General features: G+C 44.1%; 1 protein-coding gene across 1 annotated transcript in view; it reads right to left on the reverse strand.

Moving 5' to 3' along the window:
* LOC141172985 (B-cell receptor CD22-like) overlaps nt 1–22653 on the reverse strand; it is a 92542-nt gene extending 69889 nt beyond the window's left edge. The window contains exons 1-2 of the mRNA XM_073657595.1: nt 22504–22653; nt 21686–21791 (exon numbers count right to left, since the gene is read on the reverse strand). Coding sequence (XP_073513696.1) covers nt 21686–21728 — 43 coding nt within the window. The 5' untranslated portion in view covers nt 21729–21791; nt 22504–22653. The remainder of the gene's footprint in view (nt 1–21685; nt 21792–22503) is intronic.
* Nucleotides 22654–23723: the final 1070 nt, after the last annotated feature.

Consider the following 23723-nt stretch of genomic DNA (forward strand, 5'->3'; position numbering starts at 1 on the left):
AAAAACTTGTCTGTATCTCAAGATTATGTTCATAAGAGCTACAAGTTATCCCACTAAAAATGTTATGTTTAGCAACTTAGAACTAAGGAATAGGAGGGAAAAGCTGTACCTGCACTGAGACTTAGCTTAACCCTATGCTGGGGTGGGTGTCCTATTCGTTATGAATAGCCCCACCGAAACTCCTGCACTGAACTCAAACAAAGACCTGTATGATGGTGAAAGGGGTCCCTAAAACATCTTAGGACTAGGAGTAAAAGCAGGAGAACTCCTAACAGAAAAGTTAATTGCAAAAATGAAAATTAAAGGAAACAAAACTAGTGGAACAAGAAGTCCCAGGATAACAATTGTCCAAAGCAAGAAGAACTAAACAAGGCTACTTAGCCAGAGCACGAGCGTTACAACACTGATGTCTAGCGGGGAATGGAATCCAGGTGCTGAGTAATAAAGAGTGCAGAGATCACGTGACCAAGAAACCCAGCACCAGAGGAAAATACTAGAAGCCAGCAAACCACAAAAAGATGGCCGATAGTAAAACAAAATAGATTCTAACAGTACCTACCCTTTTACTAGGATCCTCCGGATCCTCTAGGCAGAGCCTTACCAGGAAATCTCCTGTGAAAAGCCTTAACTAGCCATGAGGTCGAGACATCCTCAGCCTTCACCCAGGAATTATCCTCGAGGTCGAAACCTCTCCTGGACACAAGATACTGTAATCTTCCTCTATGCCACCTGGAATCCAAAATGCGAGAAATCTCAAATTCACCGTCCTCATCAACAGGAGGAACAGTAGGATTCGCCTGCTTATCAGGTATGTCTGCCTTCTTAAGTAACGAAACATGAAACACAGAATTAATCCTCCAGGACAAGGGAATGCCCAACCTCACCGCTGCCGAGTTGACAGTCTGAACCACTTTGAAAGGACCCACAAATTTAGGCCCCAGCTTTTTAGAAGGAATCTTCAAATGAAGATTCCTAGAGGACAACCAAACCATATCCCCAACAGCAAACAAGGACTCCTTTCTTTTTTTTGTCAAAATACCTTTTTGATCTCCTGTTAGCCTCTTTAAAGTTCAGACGTACACTGGTCCAAACCTTCTCCAATTCACCAGAAAAATTGTCCTCCTCTGGTACAACAGCCCCAACTTTGGAAAATGGACCAAAAGATGGATACCTGCCAGTACAACACAAAAAGGAGAACAACCAGCCAAGGAAGAAGTATGATTATTAAGGGCAAACTCCACAAGTGGTAGAAATTCTGACCACATTTCCTGATTGCCTACTTCAAAACATCTCAAAAACTGCTCGACATCCTGTTTCTTCCTTTCAGTCTGTCCATTGTACTCTCAATGATACCCCGACGAGAATGACAAATGAATTTTCAATCTGTCACAAAAAGCACGCCAAAAGCGAGCCACAAACTGAGGTCCTCTATTGGAAACAATGTCCGTGGGAACACAATGGAGCCTAGCAATCTCCTTCACAAAAGCCTTAGCAAGAGTCTTGGCGCAAAGTAACTTGTTGAATGGAACCAGATGACACATTTTACTAAAGCGGTTCACAACAACCCAGGTGACAGAAAAACCCTCCGATAAAGGCAGATCGTGATAAAATCCATGGCAAGGTGCGTCCATGGCGAACTAGGAACTTCCAAGGGGCATAGCAATCCTGCATCCGGAGTGTGAGAGGCCTTCAACCTAGTGCACACAGAACACTGACGCACCCTCTTGATGACTTACCTTTGCCACCCTGGCCACCAGAAACTCCAACCGATAGACTTCCTAGTGTCCGAAATCCTTGGGTGACCTGCCAATCAAGACTCATGACATTCAACAAACAACGCTCCCCTCAAGGCTCTAGGCACAAACAATTTACCACACAGATTGTTAGTTGATGCCACACTCTGAGCTCCTAGGATGCTATTCTCCAACTCAGAATCCAATGCGGCCAACACCACCCCTCTCTGCAAAATAAACTCCTCCTTCTCAGCACTCACCGCTGAAGAGAAACTATGAGACAAAGCGTCAGCCTTAACATTCTTTGTCCCTGAGACAAAGGTTATGGAAAAATTGAACCGGGCAAAAAACAGTGCCCATCTAGCCTAACGGACATTCAAACGTTTAGCTGCGTCCAGATGAATCAAATTCTTATGATCAGTGAAAACCTGTATAGGATGTCGAGCCCCCTCCAAAAAACGTCGCCAATGCTCGAACGCGAGTTTAATAGACAATAGTGTTGAGAGAGCATGCTCGACACTGCTCGGTACTCGCCCGAGCATCTCGCTACTCGGGATGTTTGGCGAGCACTGAGCATTTCCGGGTTACTCGGGCGGGAGCTCGGGTCTCCGCCCTGCATGTTTGGCGCTATTTACAGAGCCAATGAACATGCAGGGATTGCCAGCCAGTCACTGTAATGCTGCAGCCATGTTGGTTGTGAGCATTACATTGATTGGCAGGCCGCACAGCGTCACCTCGAGTATTTAAAACCGGGTGCCTCCATCTTAGACACAGTCGACCGGGATCAGACAGTGTAGGGAAAGTGCTGCTGATTTTGGCAGAGATATATAGTGCGAAATAGTTAGTGTAGGGTCTCTAAAGCCTGCCAAATCAAACAAACAGTTCTTCTCAGGACTAATATCCATCCCAGATGTCAGGGAGGCAGGCGGTATAGGAGACGCAGTGGTTATACCAACAAATGCTGCATTACAGTCCTGTGTGTTCCTACTGCTCAAATTGCTAGACGTAGCTCCAGGTCTCAGGGGCCAGGAAAAATCCTTTTTTTTTTATCTAAATCCTCTTTTTTTGTTGTTTTCCTCCTTCAGACTGTACAAATACCTGTCTTATTAACCTTTTGGTGTCCCCCCCCCCCCCAAAAAAAAGAGTGTGTCTGTGAGTGCTCAGACACAAATATATCTGTTTAAAAGATTCTGGTGTAGGCCACATAACTATAACTGTGGGTTTGCAGTTCCACGGTTCAAATCTCTGTATTATCCAGCTTTTGGCCTTTTTTCTGTAAAAAAAACAGTAATAGTGTCTCCCTGTCTGTTCAGACACAAATATATCTGTTTAAAAGATTCTGATGTACACCACATAACTATAACTGTGGTTTTGCAGATCCCCTGTTCAAATCTCTGTATTATCCACTTTTTGGCCTTTTTTACATAAAAAAAACAGTAATAGTGTCTCGCTCACTGTTCAGCCACAAATATATCTATTTAAAAAAGACTGTTATATGCCAGTAAATTAGAACTGTGGTTTTGCAGTTCCCCGGTTCAAATCTCTTTATTATCCAGCTTTTGGCCTTTTTTACATAAAGAAAACAGTAATAGTGTCTCCCTGACTGTTCAGACACAAATATATCTATTTAAAAAAGTCTGGTGTACACCAGTAAATTAGAACTGTGGTTTTGCAGTTCCACAGTTCAAACCTCTGTATTATCCACTTTTGGCCTTTTTTACATAAAAAAAACAGTTTGAGTGTCTCGATCACTGTTCATCCACAAATATATCTATTTAAAAAAGTCTGGTATATGCCATTAAATTAGAACTGTGTTTTTTTCCACGGTTCAAATCTCTGTATTATCCAGCTTTTGGCCTATTTTCAATAAAAAAAACAGTAATAGTGTCTCCCTGACTGTTAAGACACAAATATATCTGTTTAAAAGATTCTGGTTTACGCCACATAACTATAACTGTGGTTTTGCAGTTCACCGGTTCAAATCTCTGTATTATCCAGCTTTTGGCCTTTTTACATTAAAAAAAACACTTTGAGTGTCTCACTCACTGTTCAGACACAAATATATCTATTTAAAAAGTCTGGTATACGCCAGTAAATTAGAACTGTGGTTTTGCAGTTCCACGGTTAAAATCTCTGTGTTATCCACTTTTTGGCCTTTTTTACATAAAAGAAAAAAATTTGAGTGTCTCGCTCACTCTTCACACACAAATATATCTGTCTAAAAGATTCTGGTGTAGGCCAAAGAAATAGAACTGTGGTTTTCTTCTTCCACGGTTCTAATCTCCTTTTTATTACCCTTTTTCCATTGATAGTGCGAGTGTAAGCTATTTTACTTCATTTACAATGGGCGTGGCGCGTGGCAAGGGACGTGGAACTGGACGTTCTGGTGATGGTGTGTGCAGAGGACGGGGCCGTGGCCAAGGTGAAAATGTGCCACAACCAGCAGCCACATCTTCTCGCTCCCACTTCCTGACCGAATTACTAGGGAAGCAGACAACAACACCAGTATTGTGAACTGATCAGTGTGAACAGGTTATTAATTGCATAGCAGATAATACTTTCAGTTACCTGGGCACCACCAACTCTGGTCTGTCTTCCACACGGTCAAGTTTCAGTATACGTGAGTCTCGAACGCATACTCCTCCTCACCCTGATGCCACTCCCTCCCACCATGCCGAGTGTCGTCAGACAGCAACTGATCCCACACTTGGACACTCTGAAGAGCTGTTCACTGGTCCATTTCCATATTTGGGCTCCTCGCCTGCTCCGCTCCGCTAGGAGTGGTGGAAGAGGAGATCCCAAGTAGCGATGCCAAAATATTTGAACAGCCAAGGTCACAGGATGGCGATGCTGGCAATTTGTCACAAGAGGTGAACGATGATGAGAAACAATTGCCACAAAGTGAGGAGGAGGATCGTGGTGTGGAAGTGGAAGTGGAAGAGGAGGAGGTGGTGGATGATCTAGTAACTGACCCAATGTGGCTGGAGGGCACGCAGAGCGAGGCCAGCAGCACACACGGGGAGGGAGGCAGAATACCCCAACAGGCAGGAAGAAGCAGTGTGGTGGCCACACACAGAAGGCGGGCAAGCGTTCCCCGTAACACCAGCACGAGGGACGTTGCCATTACAACCGGTAGGTCTTCCAGAGTCTGGAATTTTTTTAAAGACTCTGCTAATAACCCCAAAAAGGCCATTTGTACCACCTGCCATGCCAGCATCAGCAGGGGTGACAAAAGCACCAGCCTGACCACCAACAGCGTGATCAGGAACATGTCAGAAAAGCACCCGACTTTGTGGGGCAAACCCAGGGTCCACGACCAGTGTCAACGGATGTCACCACTGCTTTTTCCGCTGTTGTGCGTGTAAGAGAACCCCCTGTTGTGCATGCAGGGCAATCCCTTTTCCATACTGCATGCTAAGATGCCCCCTCCTCTCAGTCTTCACTTGTTATGGCAGTTTCTCAAGAAACAGCATCAACGTCCATGTCCACGTCCCACCGCAGCGTTCAATTGTCTATATCCCAGACATTTGAACGAAAGCGCAAGTTCGCAGCCAATGCCCCACAGGCCACAGTCCTAAATTCGCACATTTCACGACTGCTTACGTTGGAAATGCTGTCTTTTAGGCTGGTGGAAACTGAATCCTTCCGCAACCTTATGGCGGTGGCCATCCCTCGGTACTCGGTCCACAGCCGACACTATTTTGCCCGGTGTGCCATCCCCGCACTACACAAGCACGTGTCCCAAAACATCTGCCGTGCCCACAAAAACGCAGTTACTGGGAGAGTCCACCTGACAGCGGACACGTGGACAAGTGCTTGTGGCCAGGGACGGTACATCTCCCTGACGGCATCCTGGGTAAACATAGTGGAAGCCGGGACCCAATCGGACGTTGGGACGGGACACATCTTCCCCACACCGAGGATTGCGGGTTCTATGTCAGTCAGAGTTGCCCCCACAGTGTACAGCTCCTGCGCATCATCCTCCTCCTCCTCCTCATGTTCAGTCTCCATCTCAGATATCACCACATCAGTTACAAGCTGGAAGCACTGCAGTACTGCCTCCGCCAAGCGGCAACAGGCTGGGCTGAAACTCATAAGCTTAGGTGATAAACCTCACACTGCTTGTGAGTTGTGGACAGCTGTGAAAGAGCAGGTAGATCTGTGGCTGAGACCGCTGAACCTACATCCAGGCATGGTCGTGTGTGACAATGGCCGTAACCTGGTGGCGGCTCTGAGGTGAGGCGAGATCACACACGTACCATGCCTGGCTCATGTGCTTAACCTCGTGGTTCAGCGGTTTCTTAAATCGTACCCCGAGTTGCCAGATCTGCTCGTCAAAGTACGCCGCCTGTCAGCTCATTTTAGGAAGTCGGCTACAGCTTCTGCCGCCCTTGCTATGTTGCAGCAGTGTTTGCAGTCTGGCACACAGACTGGTGTGTGATGTCCCTAAACATTGGAACTATACCCTCCACATGTTGCAAAGGATTTGTGAGCAGAAGAAAGAAGTTGTGGAATACCAGCTGCAACAAGGCCATCAATATTCAGGTCAGACTCCACACATAAGACCTCAGGAGTGGACCTGGATGTCTGACATATGTAGCATCTTGACAAACTTTGAGGAGTCCACCAAGATGGTGAGTAGCGATGACTCCATCATCAGCGTCAGCATCCCACTTGTCTGTCTTTTGCAATGTTCTCTGCAGAGAATTAAAGAGGAGGCATTGCAGCCAGAGTATGATGAGATGGATCAAGTAGCAGTAGCGGGCACACAGCCCAGCCTCATCTCATCCCAACGTGCATTGGGGGAAAATGAGGGAGAGGAGGAGGAAGATCAGGAGCTGGTATCATGCACTGTAGACGGTAGTACAGGTACAACTGTCATACCGTCGGTTCAGCGTGAGTGGCCTGAGGACAGGGGGGAGGAGGAGGAGGAGGAGAGCATGGTCAGTCGTTATCTTGGTGAGGACACGGAAGTCTTGCCCGTTACCAGTCTGGCACGCATGGCTGATTTAATGTTACGCTGCCTTAACCGTGACTCTCGCGTTGTCAAAATGTTGGGTGAAACTCATTACTGGTTGGTGACACTTTTAGACCCCCACTACAAGGAAAACTTTCACTCTCTTATTCCTGAGGTGGAGAGGTCTACAAAAATGGGGCAGTACCAGACGGTTCTTGCTGCAGAACTGTTAAAAAAATTCCCATCTGAACACTCTAGCAGCAGAGGTCACAGTTCGTTGCCCAACCAAGGCGTACAGGCGAGAGAGATGCAACTCAAATCCAGCAGAGGCAGGGGAAGACTGTCAATGTTCTGGGACAATTTTCTGAGACCTGCCCAGCTTACAGGCCCTGAGGCGCAGGGTACTCTCACAAGGAGTGGAAAGTTTCAAAAGTTGGTGAGGGAGCACCTTGCCGACCAGACCAGCATTCTCCGTGATTCCTCTGTGCCTTTTAATTACTGGGTATCCAAGCTGGACACTTGGAATGAACTCGCTCTGTACGCCTTGGAGGTCCTGGCATGACCTGCCGCTAGCGTGTTATTGGAGCGGGTTTTAATGCCGCTGGGGGAATTATAGCTGATAAGCGCACTCGCCTGTCAACTGACAATGCTGACCAGCTGACCCTTATCAAAATGAACAAGGGCTGGACTGGGCCAGACTTCTCATCAGCACCAAATGACAGCAGAGTAACATAAAGTTAAATCCACTGTGTTATTTCGTGAGGTGTATTCCCATGCACTGCTTCACACCCACACATGGGTATACACTTCCTAATTTTGGCTGTATTTTGCTCTTCTCCTTATCCTCAGCCTCCACCAACACTATACCACCAGAGTGACCATGGTCTGTGTTGCCAGCATTGCAAGTTCCTCCATCCTAATTTTTGGCAGCTTTTGCTTGGAAGGCACAGGCAAAGACTATGCGAGACCCACTCCCCAATAATGGGAATAATGTTTTTAATATGCTGTACTTCATGTCTCTTGTTTGCCAGCATTGCAATTCCTCCGTCCTAATTTTTGGCAGCTTTTGCTTGGAAGGCATAGGCTAAGCTATGGGAGACCCACTCCCCAATAAAGGGTATAAGGTTTCTAATATGCTGTACTGCATGTCTCTTGTTTGCCAGCATTGCAAGTTCATCTGTCCTAATTTTTGGCAGCTTTTGCTTGGAAGGCATAGGCAAAGACTATGGAAGACCCACTCCCCAATAATGGGAATAAGGTTTCTAATATGCTATACTGCATGGCTCTGGTTTGTCTGCATTGTAAGTTCCTCCGTTCTAATTTTTGGCAGGTTTTGCTTGGAAGGCATAGGCAAAGACTATGGGAGACCCACTCCCCAATAATGGGAATAATGTTTTTAATATGCTGTACTGCATGGCTCTTGTTTGCCAGCATAGCAAGTTCCTCTGTCCTAATTTTTGGCAGCTATTGCTTGGAAGGCATAGGCAAAGACTATGGGAGACCCACTCCCCAATAATGGGAATTAGGTTTTTTATATGCTGTACTCCATTGCTCTTGTAAGGGGCATTAAAACCATCTTGTTAAGCTACTGTGACCTCCACATCTCTTCCAAGGGGCAATGATATTGTCTTTTTATTCCACTGCAACCTCCACCACTCTTCCAAGGGTCATTAAAACCGTTTTGTTAAACCACTTTGAACTCCACAGCTCTTCCAAGGGGCATTGATATTGTCTTTTTATTCCACTGCGACCTCCACCACTCTACCAAGGGGCATTAAAACCGTCTTGTTAAACCACTCTGAACTCCACAGCTCTTCCAAGGGTCATTGCTATTGTCTTTTTATTCCAATGCGACCTCCACCACTCTCCCAAGAGGCATTAAAACTGTATTGATAAAGCACTCTAAACTCCACATCTTTTCCAATGGGCATTGATTTTGTCTTTTTATTCCACTGCGACCTCCACCACTCTTACAAGGGGCATTAAAACCATCTTATTAAACCACTCTGAACTTCACAGCTCTTCCAAGGGGCATTGATATTCTCTTTTTATTTCACTGCGACCTCCACCACTCTTCCAAGAGTCATTAAATCTGTCTTGTTAAACCACTCTGAACTTCACAGCTCTTCGAAGGGGCATTGATACTGTTTTTTATTCCACTGTGACCTCCACCACTCTTTCAAGGGGCATTAAAACCGTCTTGTTACACCACTCTGAACTCCACAGCTCTTCCAAGGGGCATTGCTATTGTCTTTTTATTCCACTGCGACCTCCACCACTCTTACAAGGGGCATTAAAACCATCTTATTAAACCACTCTGAACTCCACAGCTCTTCCAAGGGGCATTGATATTGTCTTTTTATTTCACTGCGACCTCCATCACTCTTCCAAGGGTCATTAAATCTATCTTGTTTCACCCCTCGAACTTCACAGCTCTTCGAAGGGGCATTGATATTGTTTTTTATTCCACTGTGACCTCCACCACTCATTCAAGGGGCATTAAAAAAGTCTTGTTAAACCACTCTGAACTCCACAGCTCTTCCAAGGGTCATTGATATTGTCTTTTTATTCCATTGCGACCTCCACCACTCTTCCAAGGGGCATTAAAACCATCATGTTAAATCACTCTGAACTCCATAGCTCTTCCAAGGGGCATTGATATTGTCTTTTTATTCCACTGCAACCTCCACCACTCTTCCAATGGGCATTAAAACCATCTTGTTAAACCACACTGAACTCCACAGCTCTTCCAAGGGGTATTGATATTGTCTTCTTATTCCACTGCGACCTCCACCACTCTTCTAAGGGGCATTAAAACCGTCTTGTTAAACCACTCTGAACTCCACAGCTCTTCCAAGGGGCATTGATATTTTTTTTATTCCACTGCGACCTCCACCACCCTTCAAAGGGTCATTAAAACCGTCTTGTTAAACCACTCTGAACTCCACAGCTCTTGCAAGGGGCATTGATATCGTCTGTTTATTCCACTGCGACCTCCACCACTCTTCCAAGGGGCTTTGAAACCGTCTTGTTAAACCACTATGAACTCCACAGCTCTTCCAAAGGGCATTGATATTGTCTTTTTATTCCACTGCAACCTCCACCACTCTTCCAAGGGGCAGTAAAACCATCTTGTTAAACCACTCTGAACTCCACAGCTCTTCCAAGGGGCATTGATATTGTCTTTTTATTTCACTGCGGCCTCCACCGCTCTCCCAAGGGGCATTAAAACCGTCTTGTTAAACCAACCTGAACTCCACAGCTCTTACAAGGCGCATTGATATTGTCTTTTTATTCCACTGCGACCTCCACCACTCATGCAAGGGGCATTAAAACGCTCTTGTTAAACCACCTATTACTACAAAGCTTTTCCAAGGGGCATTGATAATGTATTTTTATTCCACTGCGATCTCCATCACTTTTTCAATGGGCATTAAAACCATCTTGTTAAACCACTCTGAACTCCACAGTTCTTTCAAGGGGCATTAAAACCATCTTGTTCACCACACTGAACTCCACAGCTCTTCCAAAGGGTATTGATATTGTCTTCTTATTCCACTGCGACCTCCACCACTCTTCCAAGGGGCATCAAAACCGTCTTGTTAAACCACTCTGAACTCCACAGCTTTTCCAAGGGGCATTGATATTTTTTTTATTCCACTGCGACCTCCACCACCCTTCAAAGGGTCATTAAAACCGTCTTGTTAAACCACTCTGAACTCCACAGCTCTTGCAAGGGGCATTGATATCGTCTATTTATTCCGCTGCGACCTCCACCACTCTTCCAAAGGGCTTTAAAACCGTCTTGTTAAACCACTATGAACTCCACAGCTCTTCCAAGGGGAATTGATATTGTCTTTTTATTCCACTGCGACCTACACCACTTCTCCAAGGGGCATTAAAACCGTCTTGTTAAACCACTCTGAACTCCACAGCTCTTCCAAGGGGCATTGATATTGTCTTTTTATTTCACTGCGGCCTCCACCACTTTTCCAAGGGGCATTAAAACCGTCTTGTTAAACCAACCTGAACTCCACAGCTCTTACAAGGGGCATTGATATTGTCTTTTTATTCCACTGCGACCTCCACCACTCATGCAAGGGGCATTAAAAAGCTCTTGTTAAACCACACATTACTGCAAAGCTCTTCCAAAGGGCATTGATAATGTCTTTTTATTCCATTGCGACCTCCATCACTTTTCTAATGGGCATTAAAACCATCTTGTTAAACCACTCTGAACTCTACAGCTCTTCCAAGGGGCATTGAAATGTTGTTTTTAATTGCCTCTAATCTCCACGACACTTCCAAGGGGCAATGATATTGTCTTTTTATTCCACTGCGACCTCCACCACTCTTCCAAGGGGCATTAAACCCGTCTTGTTAAACCACTTTGAACTCCACAGTTCTTCCAAGGGGCATTGATATTGTCTTTTTAATTCACTGCGACCTCCACCACTCTTCCAAAGGGCATTAAAATCATCTTGTTAAACCACTCTTAACTGCACAGCTCTTCCCAGGGGCATTGATATTGTCTCTTTATTCCACTGCGACCTCCACCACTCTTCCATGGGGGATTAAAACTGTTTAGTTAAACCACTCTGAACTCCACAGCTCTTCCAAGGGGCATTGATATTGTCTTTTTATTCCACTGCGACCTCCACCACTCCTCCAAGGGGCATTAAAACCGTCTTGTTAAACCACTCTGAACTCCACAGTTCTTCCAAGGGGCATTGATATTGTCTTTTTAATTCACTGCGACCTCCAATACTCTTCCAATGGGCATTAAAACCGTCTTGTTAAACAACTCTGAACTCCACAGCTCTTCCAAGGGGCGTCGGTATTGTGTTTCTATTCCACTGGGACCTCCGCCACTCTTCCAAGGGGCATTAAAACCGAATTGTTAAACCACACTGAACTCCACAGCTCTTCCAAGGGGCATTGATATTGTCTTTTTATTCCACTGCTACCTCCACCACTCTTCCAAGGGGCATTAAAACCATCTTGTTAAACCACTCTGAACTCCACAGCTCTTCCAAAGGGCATTGATATTGTCTTTTTATTCCACTGCAACCTCCACCACTCTTCCAAGGGGCAGTAAAACCATCTTGTTAAACCACTCTGAACTCCACAGCTCTTCCAAGGGGCATTGATATTGTCTTTTTATTTCACTGCGGCCTCCACCGCTCTCCCAAGGGGCATTAAAACCGTCTTGTTAAACCAACCTGAACTCCACAGCTCTTACAAGGGGCATTGATATTGTCTTTTTATTCCACTGCGACCTCCACCACTCATGCAAGGGGCATTAAAACGCTCTTGTTAAACTACCTATTACTACAAAGCTTTTCCAAGGGGCATTGATAATGTATTTTTATTCCACTGCGATCTCCATCACTTATTCAATGGGCATTAAAACCATCTTGTTAAACCACTCTGAACTCCACAGTTCTTTCAAGGGGCATTAAAACCATCTTGTTCACCACACTGAACTCCACAGCTCTTCCAAGGGGTATTGATATTGTCTTCTTATTCCACTGCGACCTCCACCACTCTTCCAAGGGGCATCAAAACCGTCTTGTTAAACCACTCTGAACTCCACAGCTTTTCCAAGGGGCATTGATATTTTTTTTTATTCCACTGCGACCTCCACCACCCTTCAAAGGGTCATTAAAACCGTCTTGTTAAACCACTCTGAACTCCACAGCTCTTGCAAGGGGCATTGATATCGTCTATTTATTCCGCTGCGACCTCCACCACTCTTCCAAGGGGCTTTAAAACCGTCTTGTTAAACCACTATGAACTCCACAGCTCTTCCAAGGGGAATTGATATTGTCTTTTTATTCCACTGCGACCTCCACCACTTCTCCAAGGGGCATTAAAACCGTCTTGTTAAACCACTCTGAACTCCACAGCTCTTCCAAGGGGCATTGATATTGTCTTTTTATTTCACTGCGGCCTCCACCACTTTTCCAAGGGGCATTAAAACCGTCTTGTTAAACCAACCTGAACTCCACAGCTCTTACAAGGGGCATTGATATTGTCTTTTTATTCCACTGCGACCTCCACCACTCATGCAAGGGGCATTAAAACGCTCTTGTTAAACCACCCATTACTGCAAAGCTCTTCCAAGGGGCATTGATAATGTCTTTTTATTCCATTGCGACCTCCATCACTTTTCTAATGGGCATTAAAACCATCTTGTTAAACCACTCTGAACTCTACAGCTCTTCCAAGGGGCATTGAAATGTTGTTTTTAATTGCCTCTAATCTCCACGACACTTCCAAGGGGCATTGATATTGTCTTTTTATTCCACTGCGACCTCCACCACTCTTCCAAGGGGCATTAAACCCGTCTTGTTAAACCACTCTGAACTCCACAGTTCTTCCAAGGGGCATTGATATTGTCTTTTTAATTCACTGCGACCTCCACCACTCTTCCAAGGGGCATTAAAATCATCTTGTTAAACCACTCTTAACTGCACAGCTCTTCCAAGGGGCATTGATATTGTCTCTTTATTCCACTGCGACCTCCACCACTCCTCCAAGGGGCATTAAAACCGTCTTGTTAAACCACTCTGAACTCCACAGTTCTTCCAAGGGGCATTGATATTGACTTTTTAATTCACTGCGACCTCCAACACTCTTCCAATGGGCATTAAAACCGTCTTGTTAAACAACTCTGAACTCCACAGCTCTTCCAAGGGGCGTCGGTATTGTGTTTCTATTCCACTGGGACCTCCGCCACTCTTCCAAGGGGCATTAAAACCGACTTGTTAAACCACACTGAACTCCACAGCTCTTCCAAGGGGCATTGATATTGTCTTTTTATTCCACTGCTACCTCCACCACTCTTCCAAGGGGCATTAAAACCATCTTGTTAAACCACTCTGAACTCCACAGCTCTTCCAAGGGGCATTGATATTGTCTTTTTATTATACTGCAACCTCCACCACTTTTGCAAGGGGAATTAAAACCATCTTCTTAAACCGCTCTGAACTCCACAGCTCTTCCAAGGGGCATTGATCTTGCCTTTTAATTCCACTGCAACGTTCACCACTCCTCCAAGGGGCATTAAAACCGTCTTGTTAAACCACTCAGAACTCCACCGCTCTTCCAAGGGGCATTGATGTCGTTTTTAATTCCACTGCGACCTCCACCAATCTTCCAAGGGGCATTAAAACCGTCTTGTTAGACCACTCTGAACTCCACAGCTCCTCCAAGTGGCATTGATATTGTCTTTTTGTTCCACTGCAACCTCCACCACTTTTCCAAGGGGAATTAAAACCATCTTGTAAAACTACTCTGCACTCCACAGCTCATCCAAGGGGCATTGATATTGTCTTTTTATTCCACTGCAACCTCCATTACTCTTCCAAGGGGCATTAAAGCTATCTTGTTAATCCACTCTGAACTCCATAGCTCTTCCGAGGGGCATTGATATTGTCTTTTTGTTCCACTGCGACCTCCATGACTCTTCCAAGGGGCATTAAAACCATCTTGTTAAACACTCTGAACTCCACAGCTCTTCCAAGTGGCATTGATATTGTCTTTATATTTCACTTCGACCTCCACCACTCCTCCAAGGGGCATTAAGACCATCTTATTAAATGACTCTGAACTCCACAGCTCTTCCAAGGGGCATTGATATTGTCTTTTTATTCCACTGCGACCTCCACTACTCTTCCAAGGGGCATTAAAACCGTATTATTAAACCACTCTGAACACCACAGCTCTTCCAAGGGGCATTGATATGGTCTTTTCATTGCACTGCGAGCTCCACCACTCTCCCAAGGGTCATTAAAACCATCTCGTTAAACCACCCTTAACTCCACAGCTCTTCCAAGGGGCATTGATATTGTATTTTTATTCCACTGCGACCTCCACCACTTTCCAAAGGGGCATTAAAACCATCTTGTTAAACCACTCTGAACTCCACAGCTCTTCCAAGGGGCATTGATAAGGTCTTTTTATTCCACTGCGACCTCCACCACTCTCCCAAAGGGCATTAAAACCGTCTTGTTAGACCACCCTTAACTCCACAGCTCTTCCAACTGGCATTGATATTGTATTTTTATTCCACTGCGACCTCCACCACTCATTCAAGGGGCATTAAAACCGTCTTGTTAAACCACCCAAAACTACAAAGCTCTTCCAAGGGGCATGGATATTGTCTTTTTATTCCACTGCGACCTCCACCACTTTTCCAAGGTGCATTAAAACCGTCTTGTTAAACCACACTAAACTCCACAGCTCTTTCAAGGGGCATTAAAACCGTCTTGTTAAACCATTCTGAACTCCACAGCTCTTCCAATGGACATTGAAATGTTGTTTTTAATTACCTCTAATGTCCACGACACTTCCAAGGGGCATTGATATTGTCTTTTTATTCCACTGCGACCTCCAACACTCTTCCAAGAGGCATTAAAGGAGTCTTGTTAAACGACTCTGTACTCCACAGTTTTTCCAAGGGGCATTGACATTGTCTTTTTATTTCACTGCGACCTCCACCACTCTTCCAAGGGGCATTAAAACTGTTTTGATAAACCACTCTGAACACCACAGCTCTTCCAAGGGGCATTAGTATTGTCTTTTTATTACACTGCGACCTCCACCACTCTTCCAAGGGGCATTAAAACCGTCTTGTTATACCACACTGAACTCCACAGCTCTTCCAAGGTTCATTGATATTGTCTTTTTATTCCTCTGCGACCTCCACCACCCTCCCAAGGGGCATTAAAACCGTCTTGTTAAACCACTCTGAACTCCACAGCTCTTCCAAGTGGCATTGATGTTGTCTTTTTATTCCACTGCGACCTCCACCACTTTTCCAAGTGGCATTAAAACCATCTTGTAACATCACCCTGATCTTCACAGCTTTTCCAAGGGGCATTGAAATGTTGTTTTTAATTACCTCTAATCTCCACGAATATTCCAACGGGTATTGCATTTCCTCCTAATTTTAGTCAGCTTTTGCTTTTCAATGCATAGGCGAACACTAAATAGACCCACTCCCCAATAATGGGTAGAAGGCTTTTAGTACACTGTAATCCACGTCTGTTTCAAGGGGCATGGCAATTCCTCATAATTTTTGGAAATACTTCCATGCCCTTCTTAGGCCAACAGTGTACAGGAGACCCAGTTGCTATAAATGGAAAAAACGGTTTAGTTAAGGCCCTCTGACCTCCATGTCACTTCCAAGGGGCATTGGAGTTCCTCAAAATTTTTGGTAGGCATAGCATTCACTGTATGCCCTATAACTGTGTAGCCGAACCGCTCCTTTTGTTGCAGAAACATATCTTACAAGACATGTGTGGTTGACTGGCCTGATATTGATGTGAATGGTCCCTGTTCCTCCTGCTCTTTCTCCTTTGCCACCACCTCATCAATCATTCATCACCTGAAGCTTTGTTTTAATGGGAGTCATAGAACTGGGATAGTAGCAGGAAAATATCCAGCAATCCTCTGAGGAGGTAGGATATGTGCCAAAATACTGACCACCTCAGGCCTAGCCACTACTGCATACATGCGCTTGCATTCCAAGGAACAGAAAGCTAAGGGGATGGAATGCCTCATGAATGATCATGAATAATTTACTCTTTGTGTAGGAGACCGACCACTGCTGATGTCTACCTTCTGAACCTTGTGTTGAAGCCTAATTGACCCAGGACCCACAATCCTCTATGTCTGGAGGACGTGTTGCATCCCAGTGTCCAAATGTGTCCCGGCTTCCACAATATTAACCCAGTGTGAAGGTGTCAGTGAGATGGACCATCCCTGGCCACATTCACTGTCCAAGTGTTTGTGTTTAGGCTGTCCTTCCCACTAAATGCACTGGTGAGGGTACAGGTAATGTTTTGGTTTGCTCGCTTGTGTATAAGGCGCAACGGACAAATAGGGGCGGCTGGAGACCGTTTATGGACACCCGGCCGCCCACAGGCGGCTGGGCACCATGTGTGTGCACCCGGCCGGGGGGCGGCTGGGGACTGAGAATGGACAACTGGCCGCGGGGCGGCTGGGGACCGAGTATAGACACCCGGCCGCCCCCTGGCGGATACTAGGCCGCCGACACAGCCATGATGTGTTGGCCAGATTCCGCCTCCACATGCATAAAAGGCCCAATTTGAAGTGCAAGCAAGCAGTATGGTATTGCAGCCTGGGGATGGGTGGGTTTAAGGCTGCATACTTGTGCTTGCATTGCAAGGAATGGGAGAGGTACAATTGAACATTGCCCTGGGACAAGGACTTCCATGGGGATAGTTGCAAGTTTGCATCTTCTGATGCGGCAAGGATCACTTATGATGGGCACACTTTTAAGCAGTGACCTGGGTGTCAGAGATGCTTCCAGGGGTCTTCCCCATGCTGTTCCCATGTCTTTTCAGCACTGTATGCATGTGTCACACTGCACATGGCCAGATAAGAATATGAAATGTTAAAATGACATTTCCCGGTGAATGCATTTGTCACGGTTGAAAGCAATACAAAAGTGAAAAAACACATAAGAAATGCTACTTGTGAACATAGCCCAAGGTGTGGAGGAGTATTTTTGGTTATTTATTTTACCTTATACACAAGTCTTTACCCTGGAAAGGAAGTTCCTTAGCATATTTAACAGGAAAACCATTTCAGTTTCGTTTTTGAACATTTTATTGTGAGCCCATAAAAGTGGCTTAATACCTCTGAGCACGTTGTTGACAGTAGTGACCTTAAATGCTTCCTGGGGCGATCCCCATGCTGTCCCCATGTCATTTGAGCACTGTCACTATCGTTTTGGGCACTTTTTAGGCTTTCTACAGACTGCCGCGGGTGCCGCCGCAAAAATTCTCGGGTCTCCCATAGACTAACATTGGGCTCGTTGCTCGGGTCGAGCACTCTAGTATCAGGGTGAGCTCGGCCCGAGCTTCGAGCACCCGAGCATTTTAGTGCTCGTTCAACACTAATAGCCAACAACTCACAATTCCCAACATCATAGTTGAGCTCTTTCTCAGAATTTTTTTTTGAAAAGAAAGCACAGAGATGCACCCCATCCTCACACTCCTGGGACAGAACTGCCCCTACACCTATAGATGAGGCATTCACCTCAACCAAAAATGGCTTGGTCTAATCCATCTGGATAAGAACAGGAGCAGAGCTGAACCTCCCCTTGAGATACTCAAAAGCTTCATTAGCCTCAGTGGACCATTGAACTGTATTGGCACCCTTCTGGTGAGATCAGTATTGGGTTTAGCGATGACAGAGAAATTCTTTATGAATTTCCTGTAATAATTGGCAAACCACAAAAACCTCTGTATGGACTTCAAACCCTCAGGCCTCGGCCACTCCAACACAGCCTGAACTTTCACTGGGTCCATCTCAAAACCATCACAAGAGACAAAGTAACCCAAAAAACAAATTTTCTGGACAGCAAACTGACACTTCTCCAATTTAGCAAAGAATGTGTTATCTCTCAGAATCTGAAGAACTCCTTGGAGTCTCTGCCAATGAGACTCAAGATCTAATGAATAAATCAAAATGTCATCCAGATAAACAATGACACTCCTACTGATCAAGGGTCTCAGAATGTCATTGATGAAATTTTGAAAAAATGCAGGGGCGTTATTAAGCCCAAAAGGCATCACCAAACACTCGAAATGTCCTTCCGGGGTGGTAAAAGCTGTCTTTCATTCATCTCCGTCCTTCACCCACAGCAAATTACATGCCCCACAAAGGTCAATCTTAGAAAACCATTTAGCTCCAGTCAATTGGTTAAACAAATCCGGAATAAGTGGTAAGGATTGCTCACAGTAGTCTTATTAATCTCCCGAAAATCCAGACATGGCCTAAGACTCCCATCCTTCTTTTTGACAAAAAAGAACCCAACTGCCACAAGAGACTTAGAGGGTCTTATGTGACCTGCAGCTAAACTAGTCTGAAGGTACTCCTTCAAAGCCTCCCACTCGGGAATTGTCAGATTAAACAACCGACTTTTCGATAGCTTAGCATCAGGGATGAACTCAATAGTGCAATCGTAATCTATATGAGGTGGTAAAGCTTTCGACTCCACCTCCCAAAGAACCCTCCAAAAATCCTGAATGGGTTCAGGTAACTCCCCCTTCACAACAGCCGCAATGTGAACATTACAACACTTACCATAACACCCCTGACCCCAGGATCTTATGGAACCAGACGATCAGTCCATCAAAGGATTATGCACTTTTAACCAGAGCAACCCCAGGACGACTGGGGAAGGCAACTTGGCAAGTACAAATAAGTCAATCTGCTACTGATGTTCCATATTCATAGTAAGCGGAAACCCAGTGACGTTTCGAAGAATGCTCCCATGCTCCAGGGGAGTATTATCAATCGCCACCACAGGAAAAGGAGACGACAAAGGTTCAGAATGAAACGTACACTTTTCAAGAAATTGTTGATCAATTAAATTAAGTGCAAAACCACAATCCACCATAACCTGAAACTCAATCGAACTACCCTGACAGGTGGTATTACCAGGAAAAAACACCCCAGCAGAATGTAAAAACGCAATGCGAACGGGAGTGTTATTTCTACTGACCATTTATTTTTCTTTCCTTAGGCGAACCTCACATCACTTTAAAAAATGATCAGTCTTACCGCAATACAAGCAAAGTCCCTCAGAGAACCTCCTGTACCTCTCCTTGGAATGGGATGACATTGCCCCGACCTGCATAAGTTCCCCAGTGTCGGCAGGAATATCGTGAGAAACAGAATCCAGCAATAAAAAAAACTTCTCATTTTGTCTAGCCCTCAACCTTCTATCCACATGGATAGCTAACTGCATGGCAACATGCAGAGTATCAGGTGCAGGGAATGCAATGAGCAAATCTTTAACCCTTTCACTCAAGCCTGCCAGAAACTGAAACTTGAGTGCAGGGTCGTTCCACCTGACCTCTGCAGACCATCGTCTGAACAGGGTGAAATAACTCTTAGCATCAAAAGAACCCTGTTTGAGATGTCTGAGCTCTGCCTCAGCTGATGTAACCCGATCAGGATCATCATATAGCAAACCCATGGCATCAAAAAATGCCTCCGCAGAACTCAAACAATGATCATCATGAGACAAGGAAAACGCCCAGATTTTAGGTTCCTTACGCAATAGAGACATAATAATTCCTACATGCTGTAGTTCACTACCAGAAGACCTAGGACTGAGCCAAAAATACAACAAACAAGCATTTTTAAATTTAAAAAAATCCTGTTGTTTCCCTGAGACACAATCAGGTAATCATACCTTAGGTTTTTCATAGCGTTCTGCAGGGTATTTACTCACATACTGCTGAAGATTGGCAACCTCCAGAGTCAACCCTTGCAAGCTTTGAGCAGGCTCCTGCATGGTAACCATACTGAAGAAAATCCAAAAAGAGGAGAGGAGAAGAAAAAAAACAAACAAAAAAACACCTTTTTTTTTTAAACGTGGATGGACATACTGCTATGTTCTGCAACTTAGAATTATGGAATGGGGGGGGAAAGCTGTCCCTGCACTGAGACTCAGCTTAACCCTACGCTGGAGAGGGTGCCCTATTCCTTATGAATAGCTTCACCGAAACTCCTGCACTAAACTCAAACGAAGACCTGTAGGATGAGGAAAGGGGTCCCTGAAATATCTAAGGACTGGTAGAAAAAGCAGGAGACCTCCTAGTCCTAACAGAAAAGTTAGTTGCAAAAACGAAAATTAAAGGAAACAAAACTGGTGTAACAAGAAGTCCCAGGATAACAATTGTCCAAAGCAAGAAGAACTGAACAAGGCTACTTAGCCAGAGCACGAGTGTTACAATACTGATCTCCAGCGGGAAATGGAAGCGAGGTGCTGAGTAATAAAGAGTGCAGAGATCATGTGACCAAGAAACCCAGCATCAGAGGAAAAGACTAGAAGCCAGTAAACCACAACAAGATGGCTGATAGTAAACCAAAATAGATTCTAACAAGAATTAGACATCGATCAGTTTTGTGAAAGGAAAAGCTACAATTTACTTGGTATTTCAATACAGCAGGTAAAATAAAAAAAATTGTTGAAAAAATATTGATTTTGAAGAGTAAAGTTTATATATTTTATTTTTATTTTAAATCGCCTCCTGAGTAGGGATGAGCGGACTTGTAGAAGTTCGGATTCTGGTACCCAACCTGAATGTTATTCTAAAGTTCAGTTCCAGTACCAGAACGGTACCCGAACTTGAAGCAGAACCCAAACCTCATTGAAAACAATAGAAAGCCCAATCTTTAAGTGTAAAATTATCTCTCTTGCTCTCTCCAACGGTCTTACCCCGGAACTCGGAAAATTGCAGCGGACTTCCAGGAGAAATCCATGTTCAGCGTTTAGCATGGGACACTAACTGCCCAGTATGAACACCAAACATTTAAGTTCATGTTTGCTCTTCTCTACTCCTGATTGAAGTAATTTTTGGAGACCACCATAAAGCACAAAAATCAGTTGCAGTATTAACACTGTTCTCTCAAAGAATCGAATAACATTTTTACTCTAGAATATGGCACTCTAAGAAATATGCTTGTCTTGCAGGGAATGAGCACTATGACAAAAGAAAATGTTATGGATTTTGAAATGCGGAGACTTTAAAAAAAAATATCCATAATTAATATTCAAAGATATGCCCCATACTTAACAGGGCTGTTTGGGGCCTTTATATAATTTAACAAGGGCTATCTCTTGCAGAAGTCATGGGATTACTTTTAGGATTACACATATCATCACATGAGCACGGCATATAAACTTGTCAACTTCTTTTTCTTCCACTTCTCCCAGTAAACAACGTTGAGAGAAGCAAAAGAAAAAGGAGTCTACTTGTGATGTTAAGTTTGCAAGTTGCATGCAGAGTATTCACATAGGGAAAAAGGGGAATCCTAATAATATGTATATTATGTATCATTAGGGTTCCACATGTTAGAATCAGTTTGAAATTCTATAAATGTCACAGACAATCCGTATCATCACTTACTGTCTATATCACAATGAGAAAGTAAAAATGTTTACCTTGTAAAATCATGGAAATTAGAAATGCAAATGTTTCTCTCATGATAGATTTTTGAGAAACTTTGAGACTTCACTGCTTTATTTGTCTAAAAACTCAGTATCATACCTAAAATTAAAAAATAAAATAACAATATATCTGACATGTTCCAAGTCTCAGACACTGTTACAAGTGATTAAAACATATCAAGAGAAATGTAAAATATAATAAAGAGCAAGAATACATAAGAAAGAATGGAAAAGAGAAAGAGAAACAAAAGAAAAGGGAAAAAAAGAATGAAAGAAGGAAAGAAGTAAAAGAAAAGGAAAATAGAAAGGAAGGAAAGAAAGAAAGGAAAAGGAAAAGGAAAAAAGATAGGAGGAAAGAACAAAAAGAAAGAAAGGGAAAGATAAATAAATAAAGAATGAAAGGGAAAGGAAGAAAAAGAAAAAGAAAAAAGAAAGAAAGGAAAAAAAGAAAGAAAGGAAAAGGAAAAAAGAAAGAAAGAAAGAACATATATGTAAGCTACAGCAATAATAACATTAAAATAATGAACTAAAATAGGTAGACATGAGATTCAGTGGATATATGATGCATAGATAATAGATAGATAATAGATAATAAATAGATAATATATAGATAATAGATAATAAATAGATATTATATAGAGAGATATATAATAGATGGATAGATAGATAGATGATAGATAATAGATACATAGATAGATCATAGATAGCTTTACATCAGTTCTTCACTTTACTGAATTTCCTTTGGATATAATATTCAATCAAATATAAGTAAATTAGCTGCAGATACAAATACGTCTATAGAATACACTTACCACTTTCTGCCAGTATAAGTCTGTCGATCCTTTAAGCCTTATGAAACACATCTGCTATTTATTTTGCTCTTGCTTCACTTCCCTTATGTGCTAATATCGCATCAAGGATGGGTCCTTACACAGCACAAAAAGTAGAAAAAATAGACGGTCACAAAGCAAAAGAAGGAATTTAAAGTAACTAAATTAAATATAATGAATAGTAATGAGCGAGTGTGCTCGGCACTGCTCCATACTCGATCCAGCACCGGAGTGCATCCACTCGTCTTGCTGAGAGCAGTCTGACCAGGTGTGACCTATGAAGTGTCATTCTCAGAACAAGGCTCCATAGGTTTTACTACAGAATCGGAGGACATTGTGGGAACGCCATGGATTGCAATGGAGCTGAAGTTTTTTTATGGATCTAATACATTGATGAACAAGAGGCTGTGTCTTGTCTAGTGTTGAGCCACCCCCGTAGTGTTCGAGTTCGGTTCGGTTCGTCGAACACCCGTGTGTTCGCCGAACTGTTCGTCGAACTGTTCGTCGAACACCTTCGAACACCGTTAAAACCAATGGCAGGCAAACAAAAACACATAGAAACACATAGAAAACACCTTCAAAGGTGTCCAAAAGCTGACAAACTGCTCAGAAGACACAACTAACACATGGAAAAGTGACAAGTACATATAGTCATGCGAAAAGAAAAGAGGTGGAGGAGTAAAAGGAGGGGGAGAAACAGATATAGGCATGTCATGCCCTTCTAAAATCCAAAAAGTGAGAAGCCGACACGTTCAGTCCGCTCCTGCCCGTGCCACCTCCGCGTCGCCGGGTTTGTGCCAGAGCCGCGGTGAACCCTGATGGCCAGCCCCCCTCTCCCAATACTGGTGCCTGTCCGCTGGTGGGTCGAGCGAGCCCCCCTGTGGTGGAGGCAGCTCTAAGCTTTTTAATTTAAATTGTCTCTCTAATTTGAATGAATACACTTTAAATCCATTTACAAGGATCTATTGGAGGGCAAGTCTCATGCCAGCAGCCGCGTAATTCCAGCTCCAGTAGCGTCCACTAAAGCTGCTGCAGTTAAAAAGCTTTTATAAGGATCGAGCTCGGCTGTCCACCGCAAGGCATCCTACTGCCAGTCCCAGCCCCTATGCCTTGGGGTGCCTCCTGATGCTCTTCACTGAGTATCCCGTGGTCCCGAAGCATTTCCTTTGAAAAAATTAAGTGTCCAAACTACAGGTGGTGTA

This window comes from Phyllobates terribilis, unplaced genomic scaffold, assembly GCF_046119375.1.
Source record: "Phyllobates terribilis strain yellow unplaced genomic scaffold, ASM4611937v1 Scaffold_12__6_contigs__length_324123572, whole genome shotgun sequence".
In the NCBI taxonomy this organism is placed as follows: Eukaryota; Metazoa; Chordata; class Amphibia; order Anura; family Dendrobatidae; genus Phyllobates; species Phyllobates terribilis.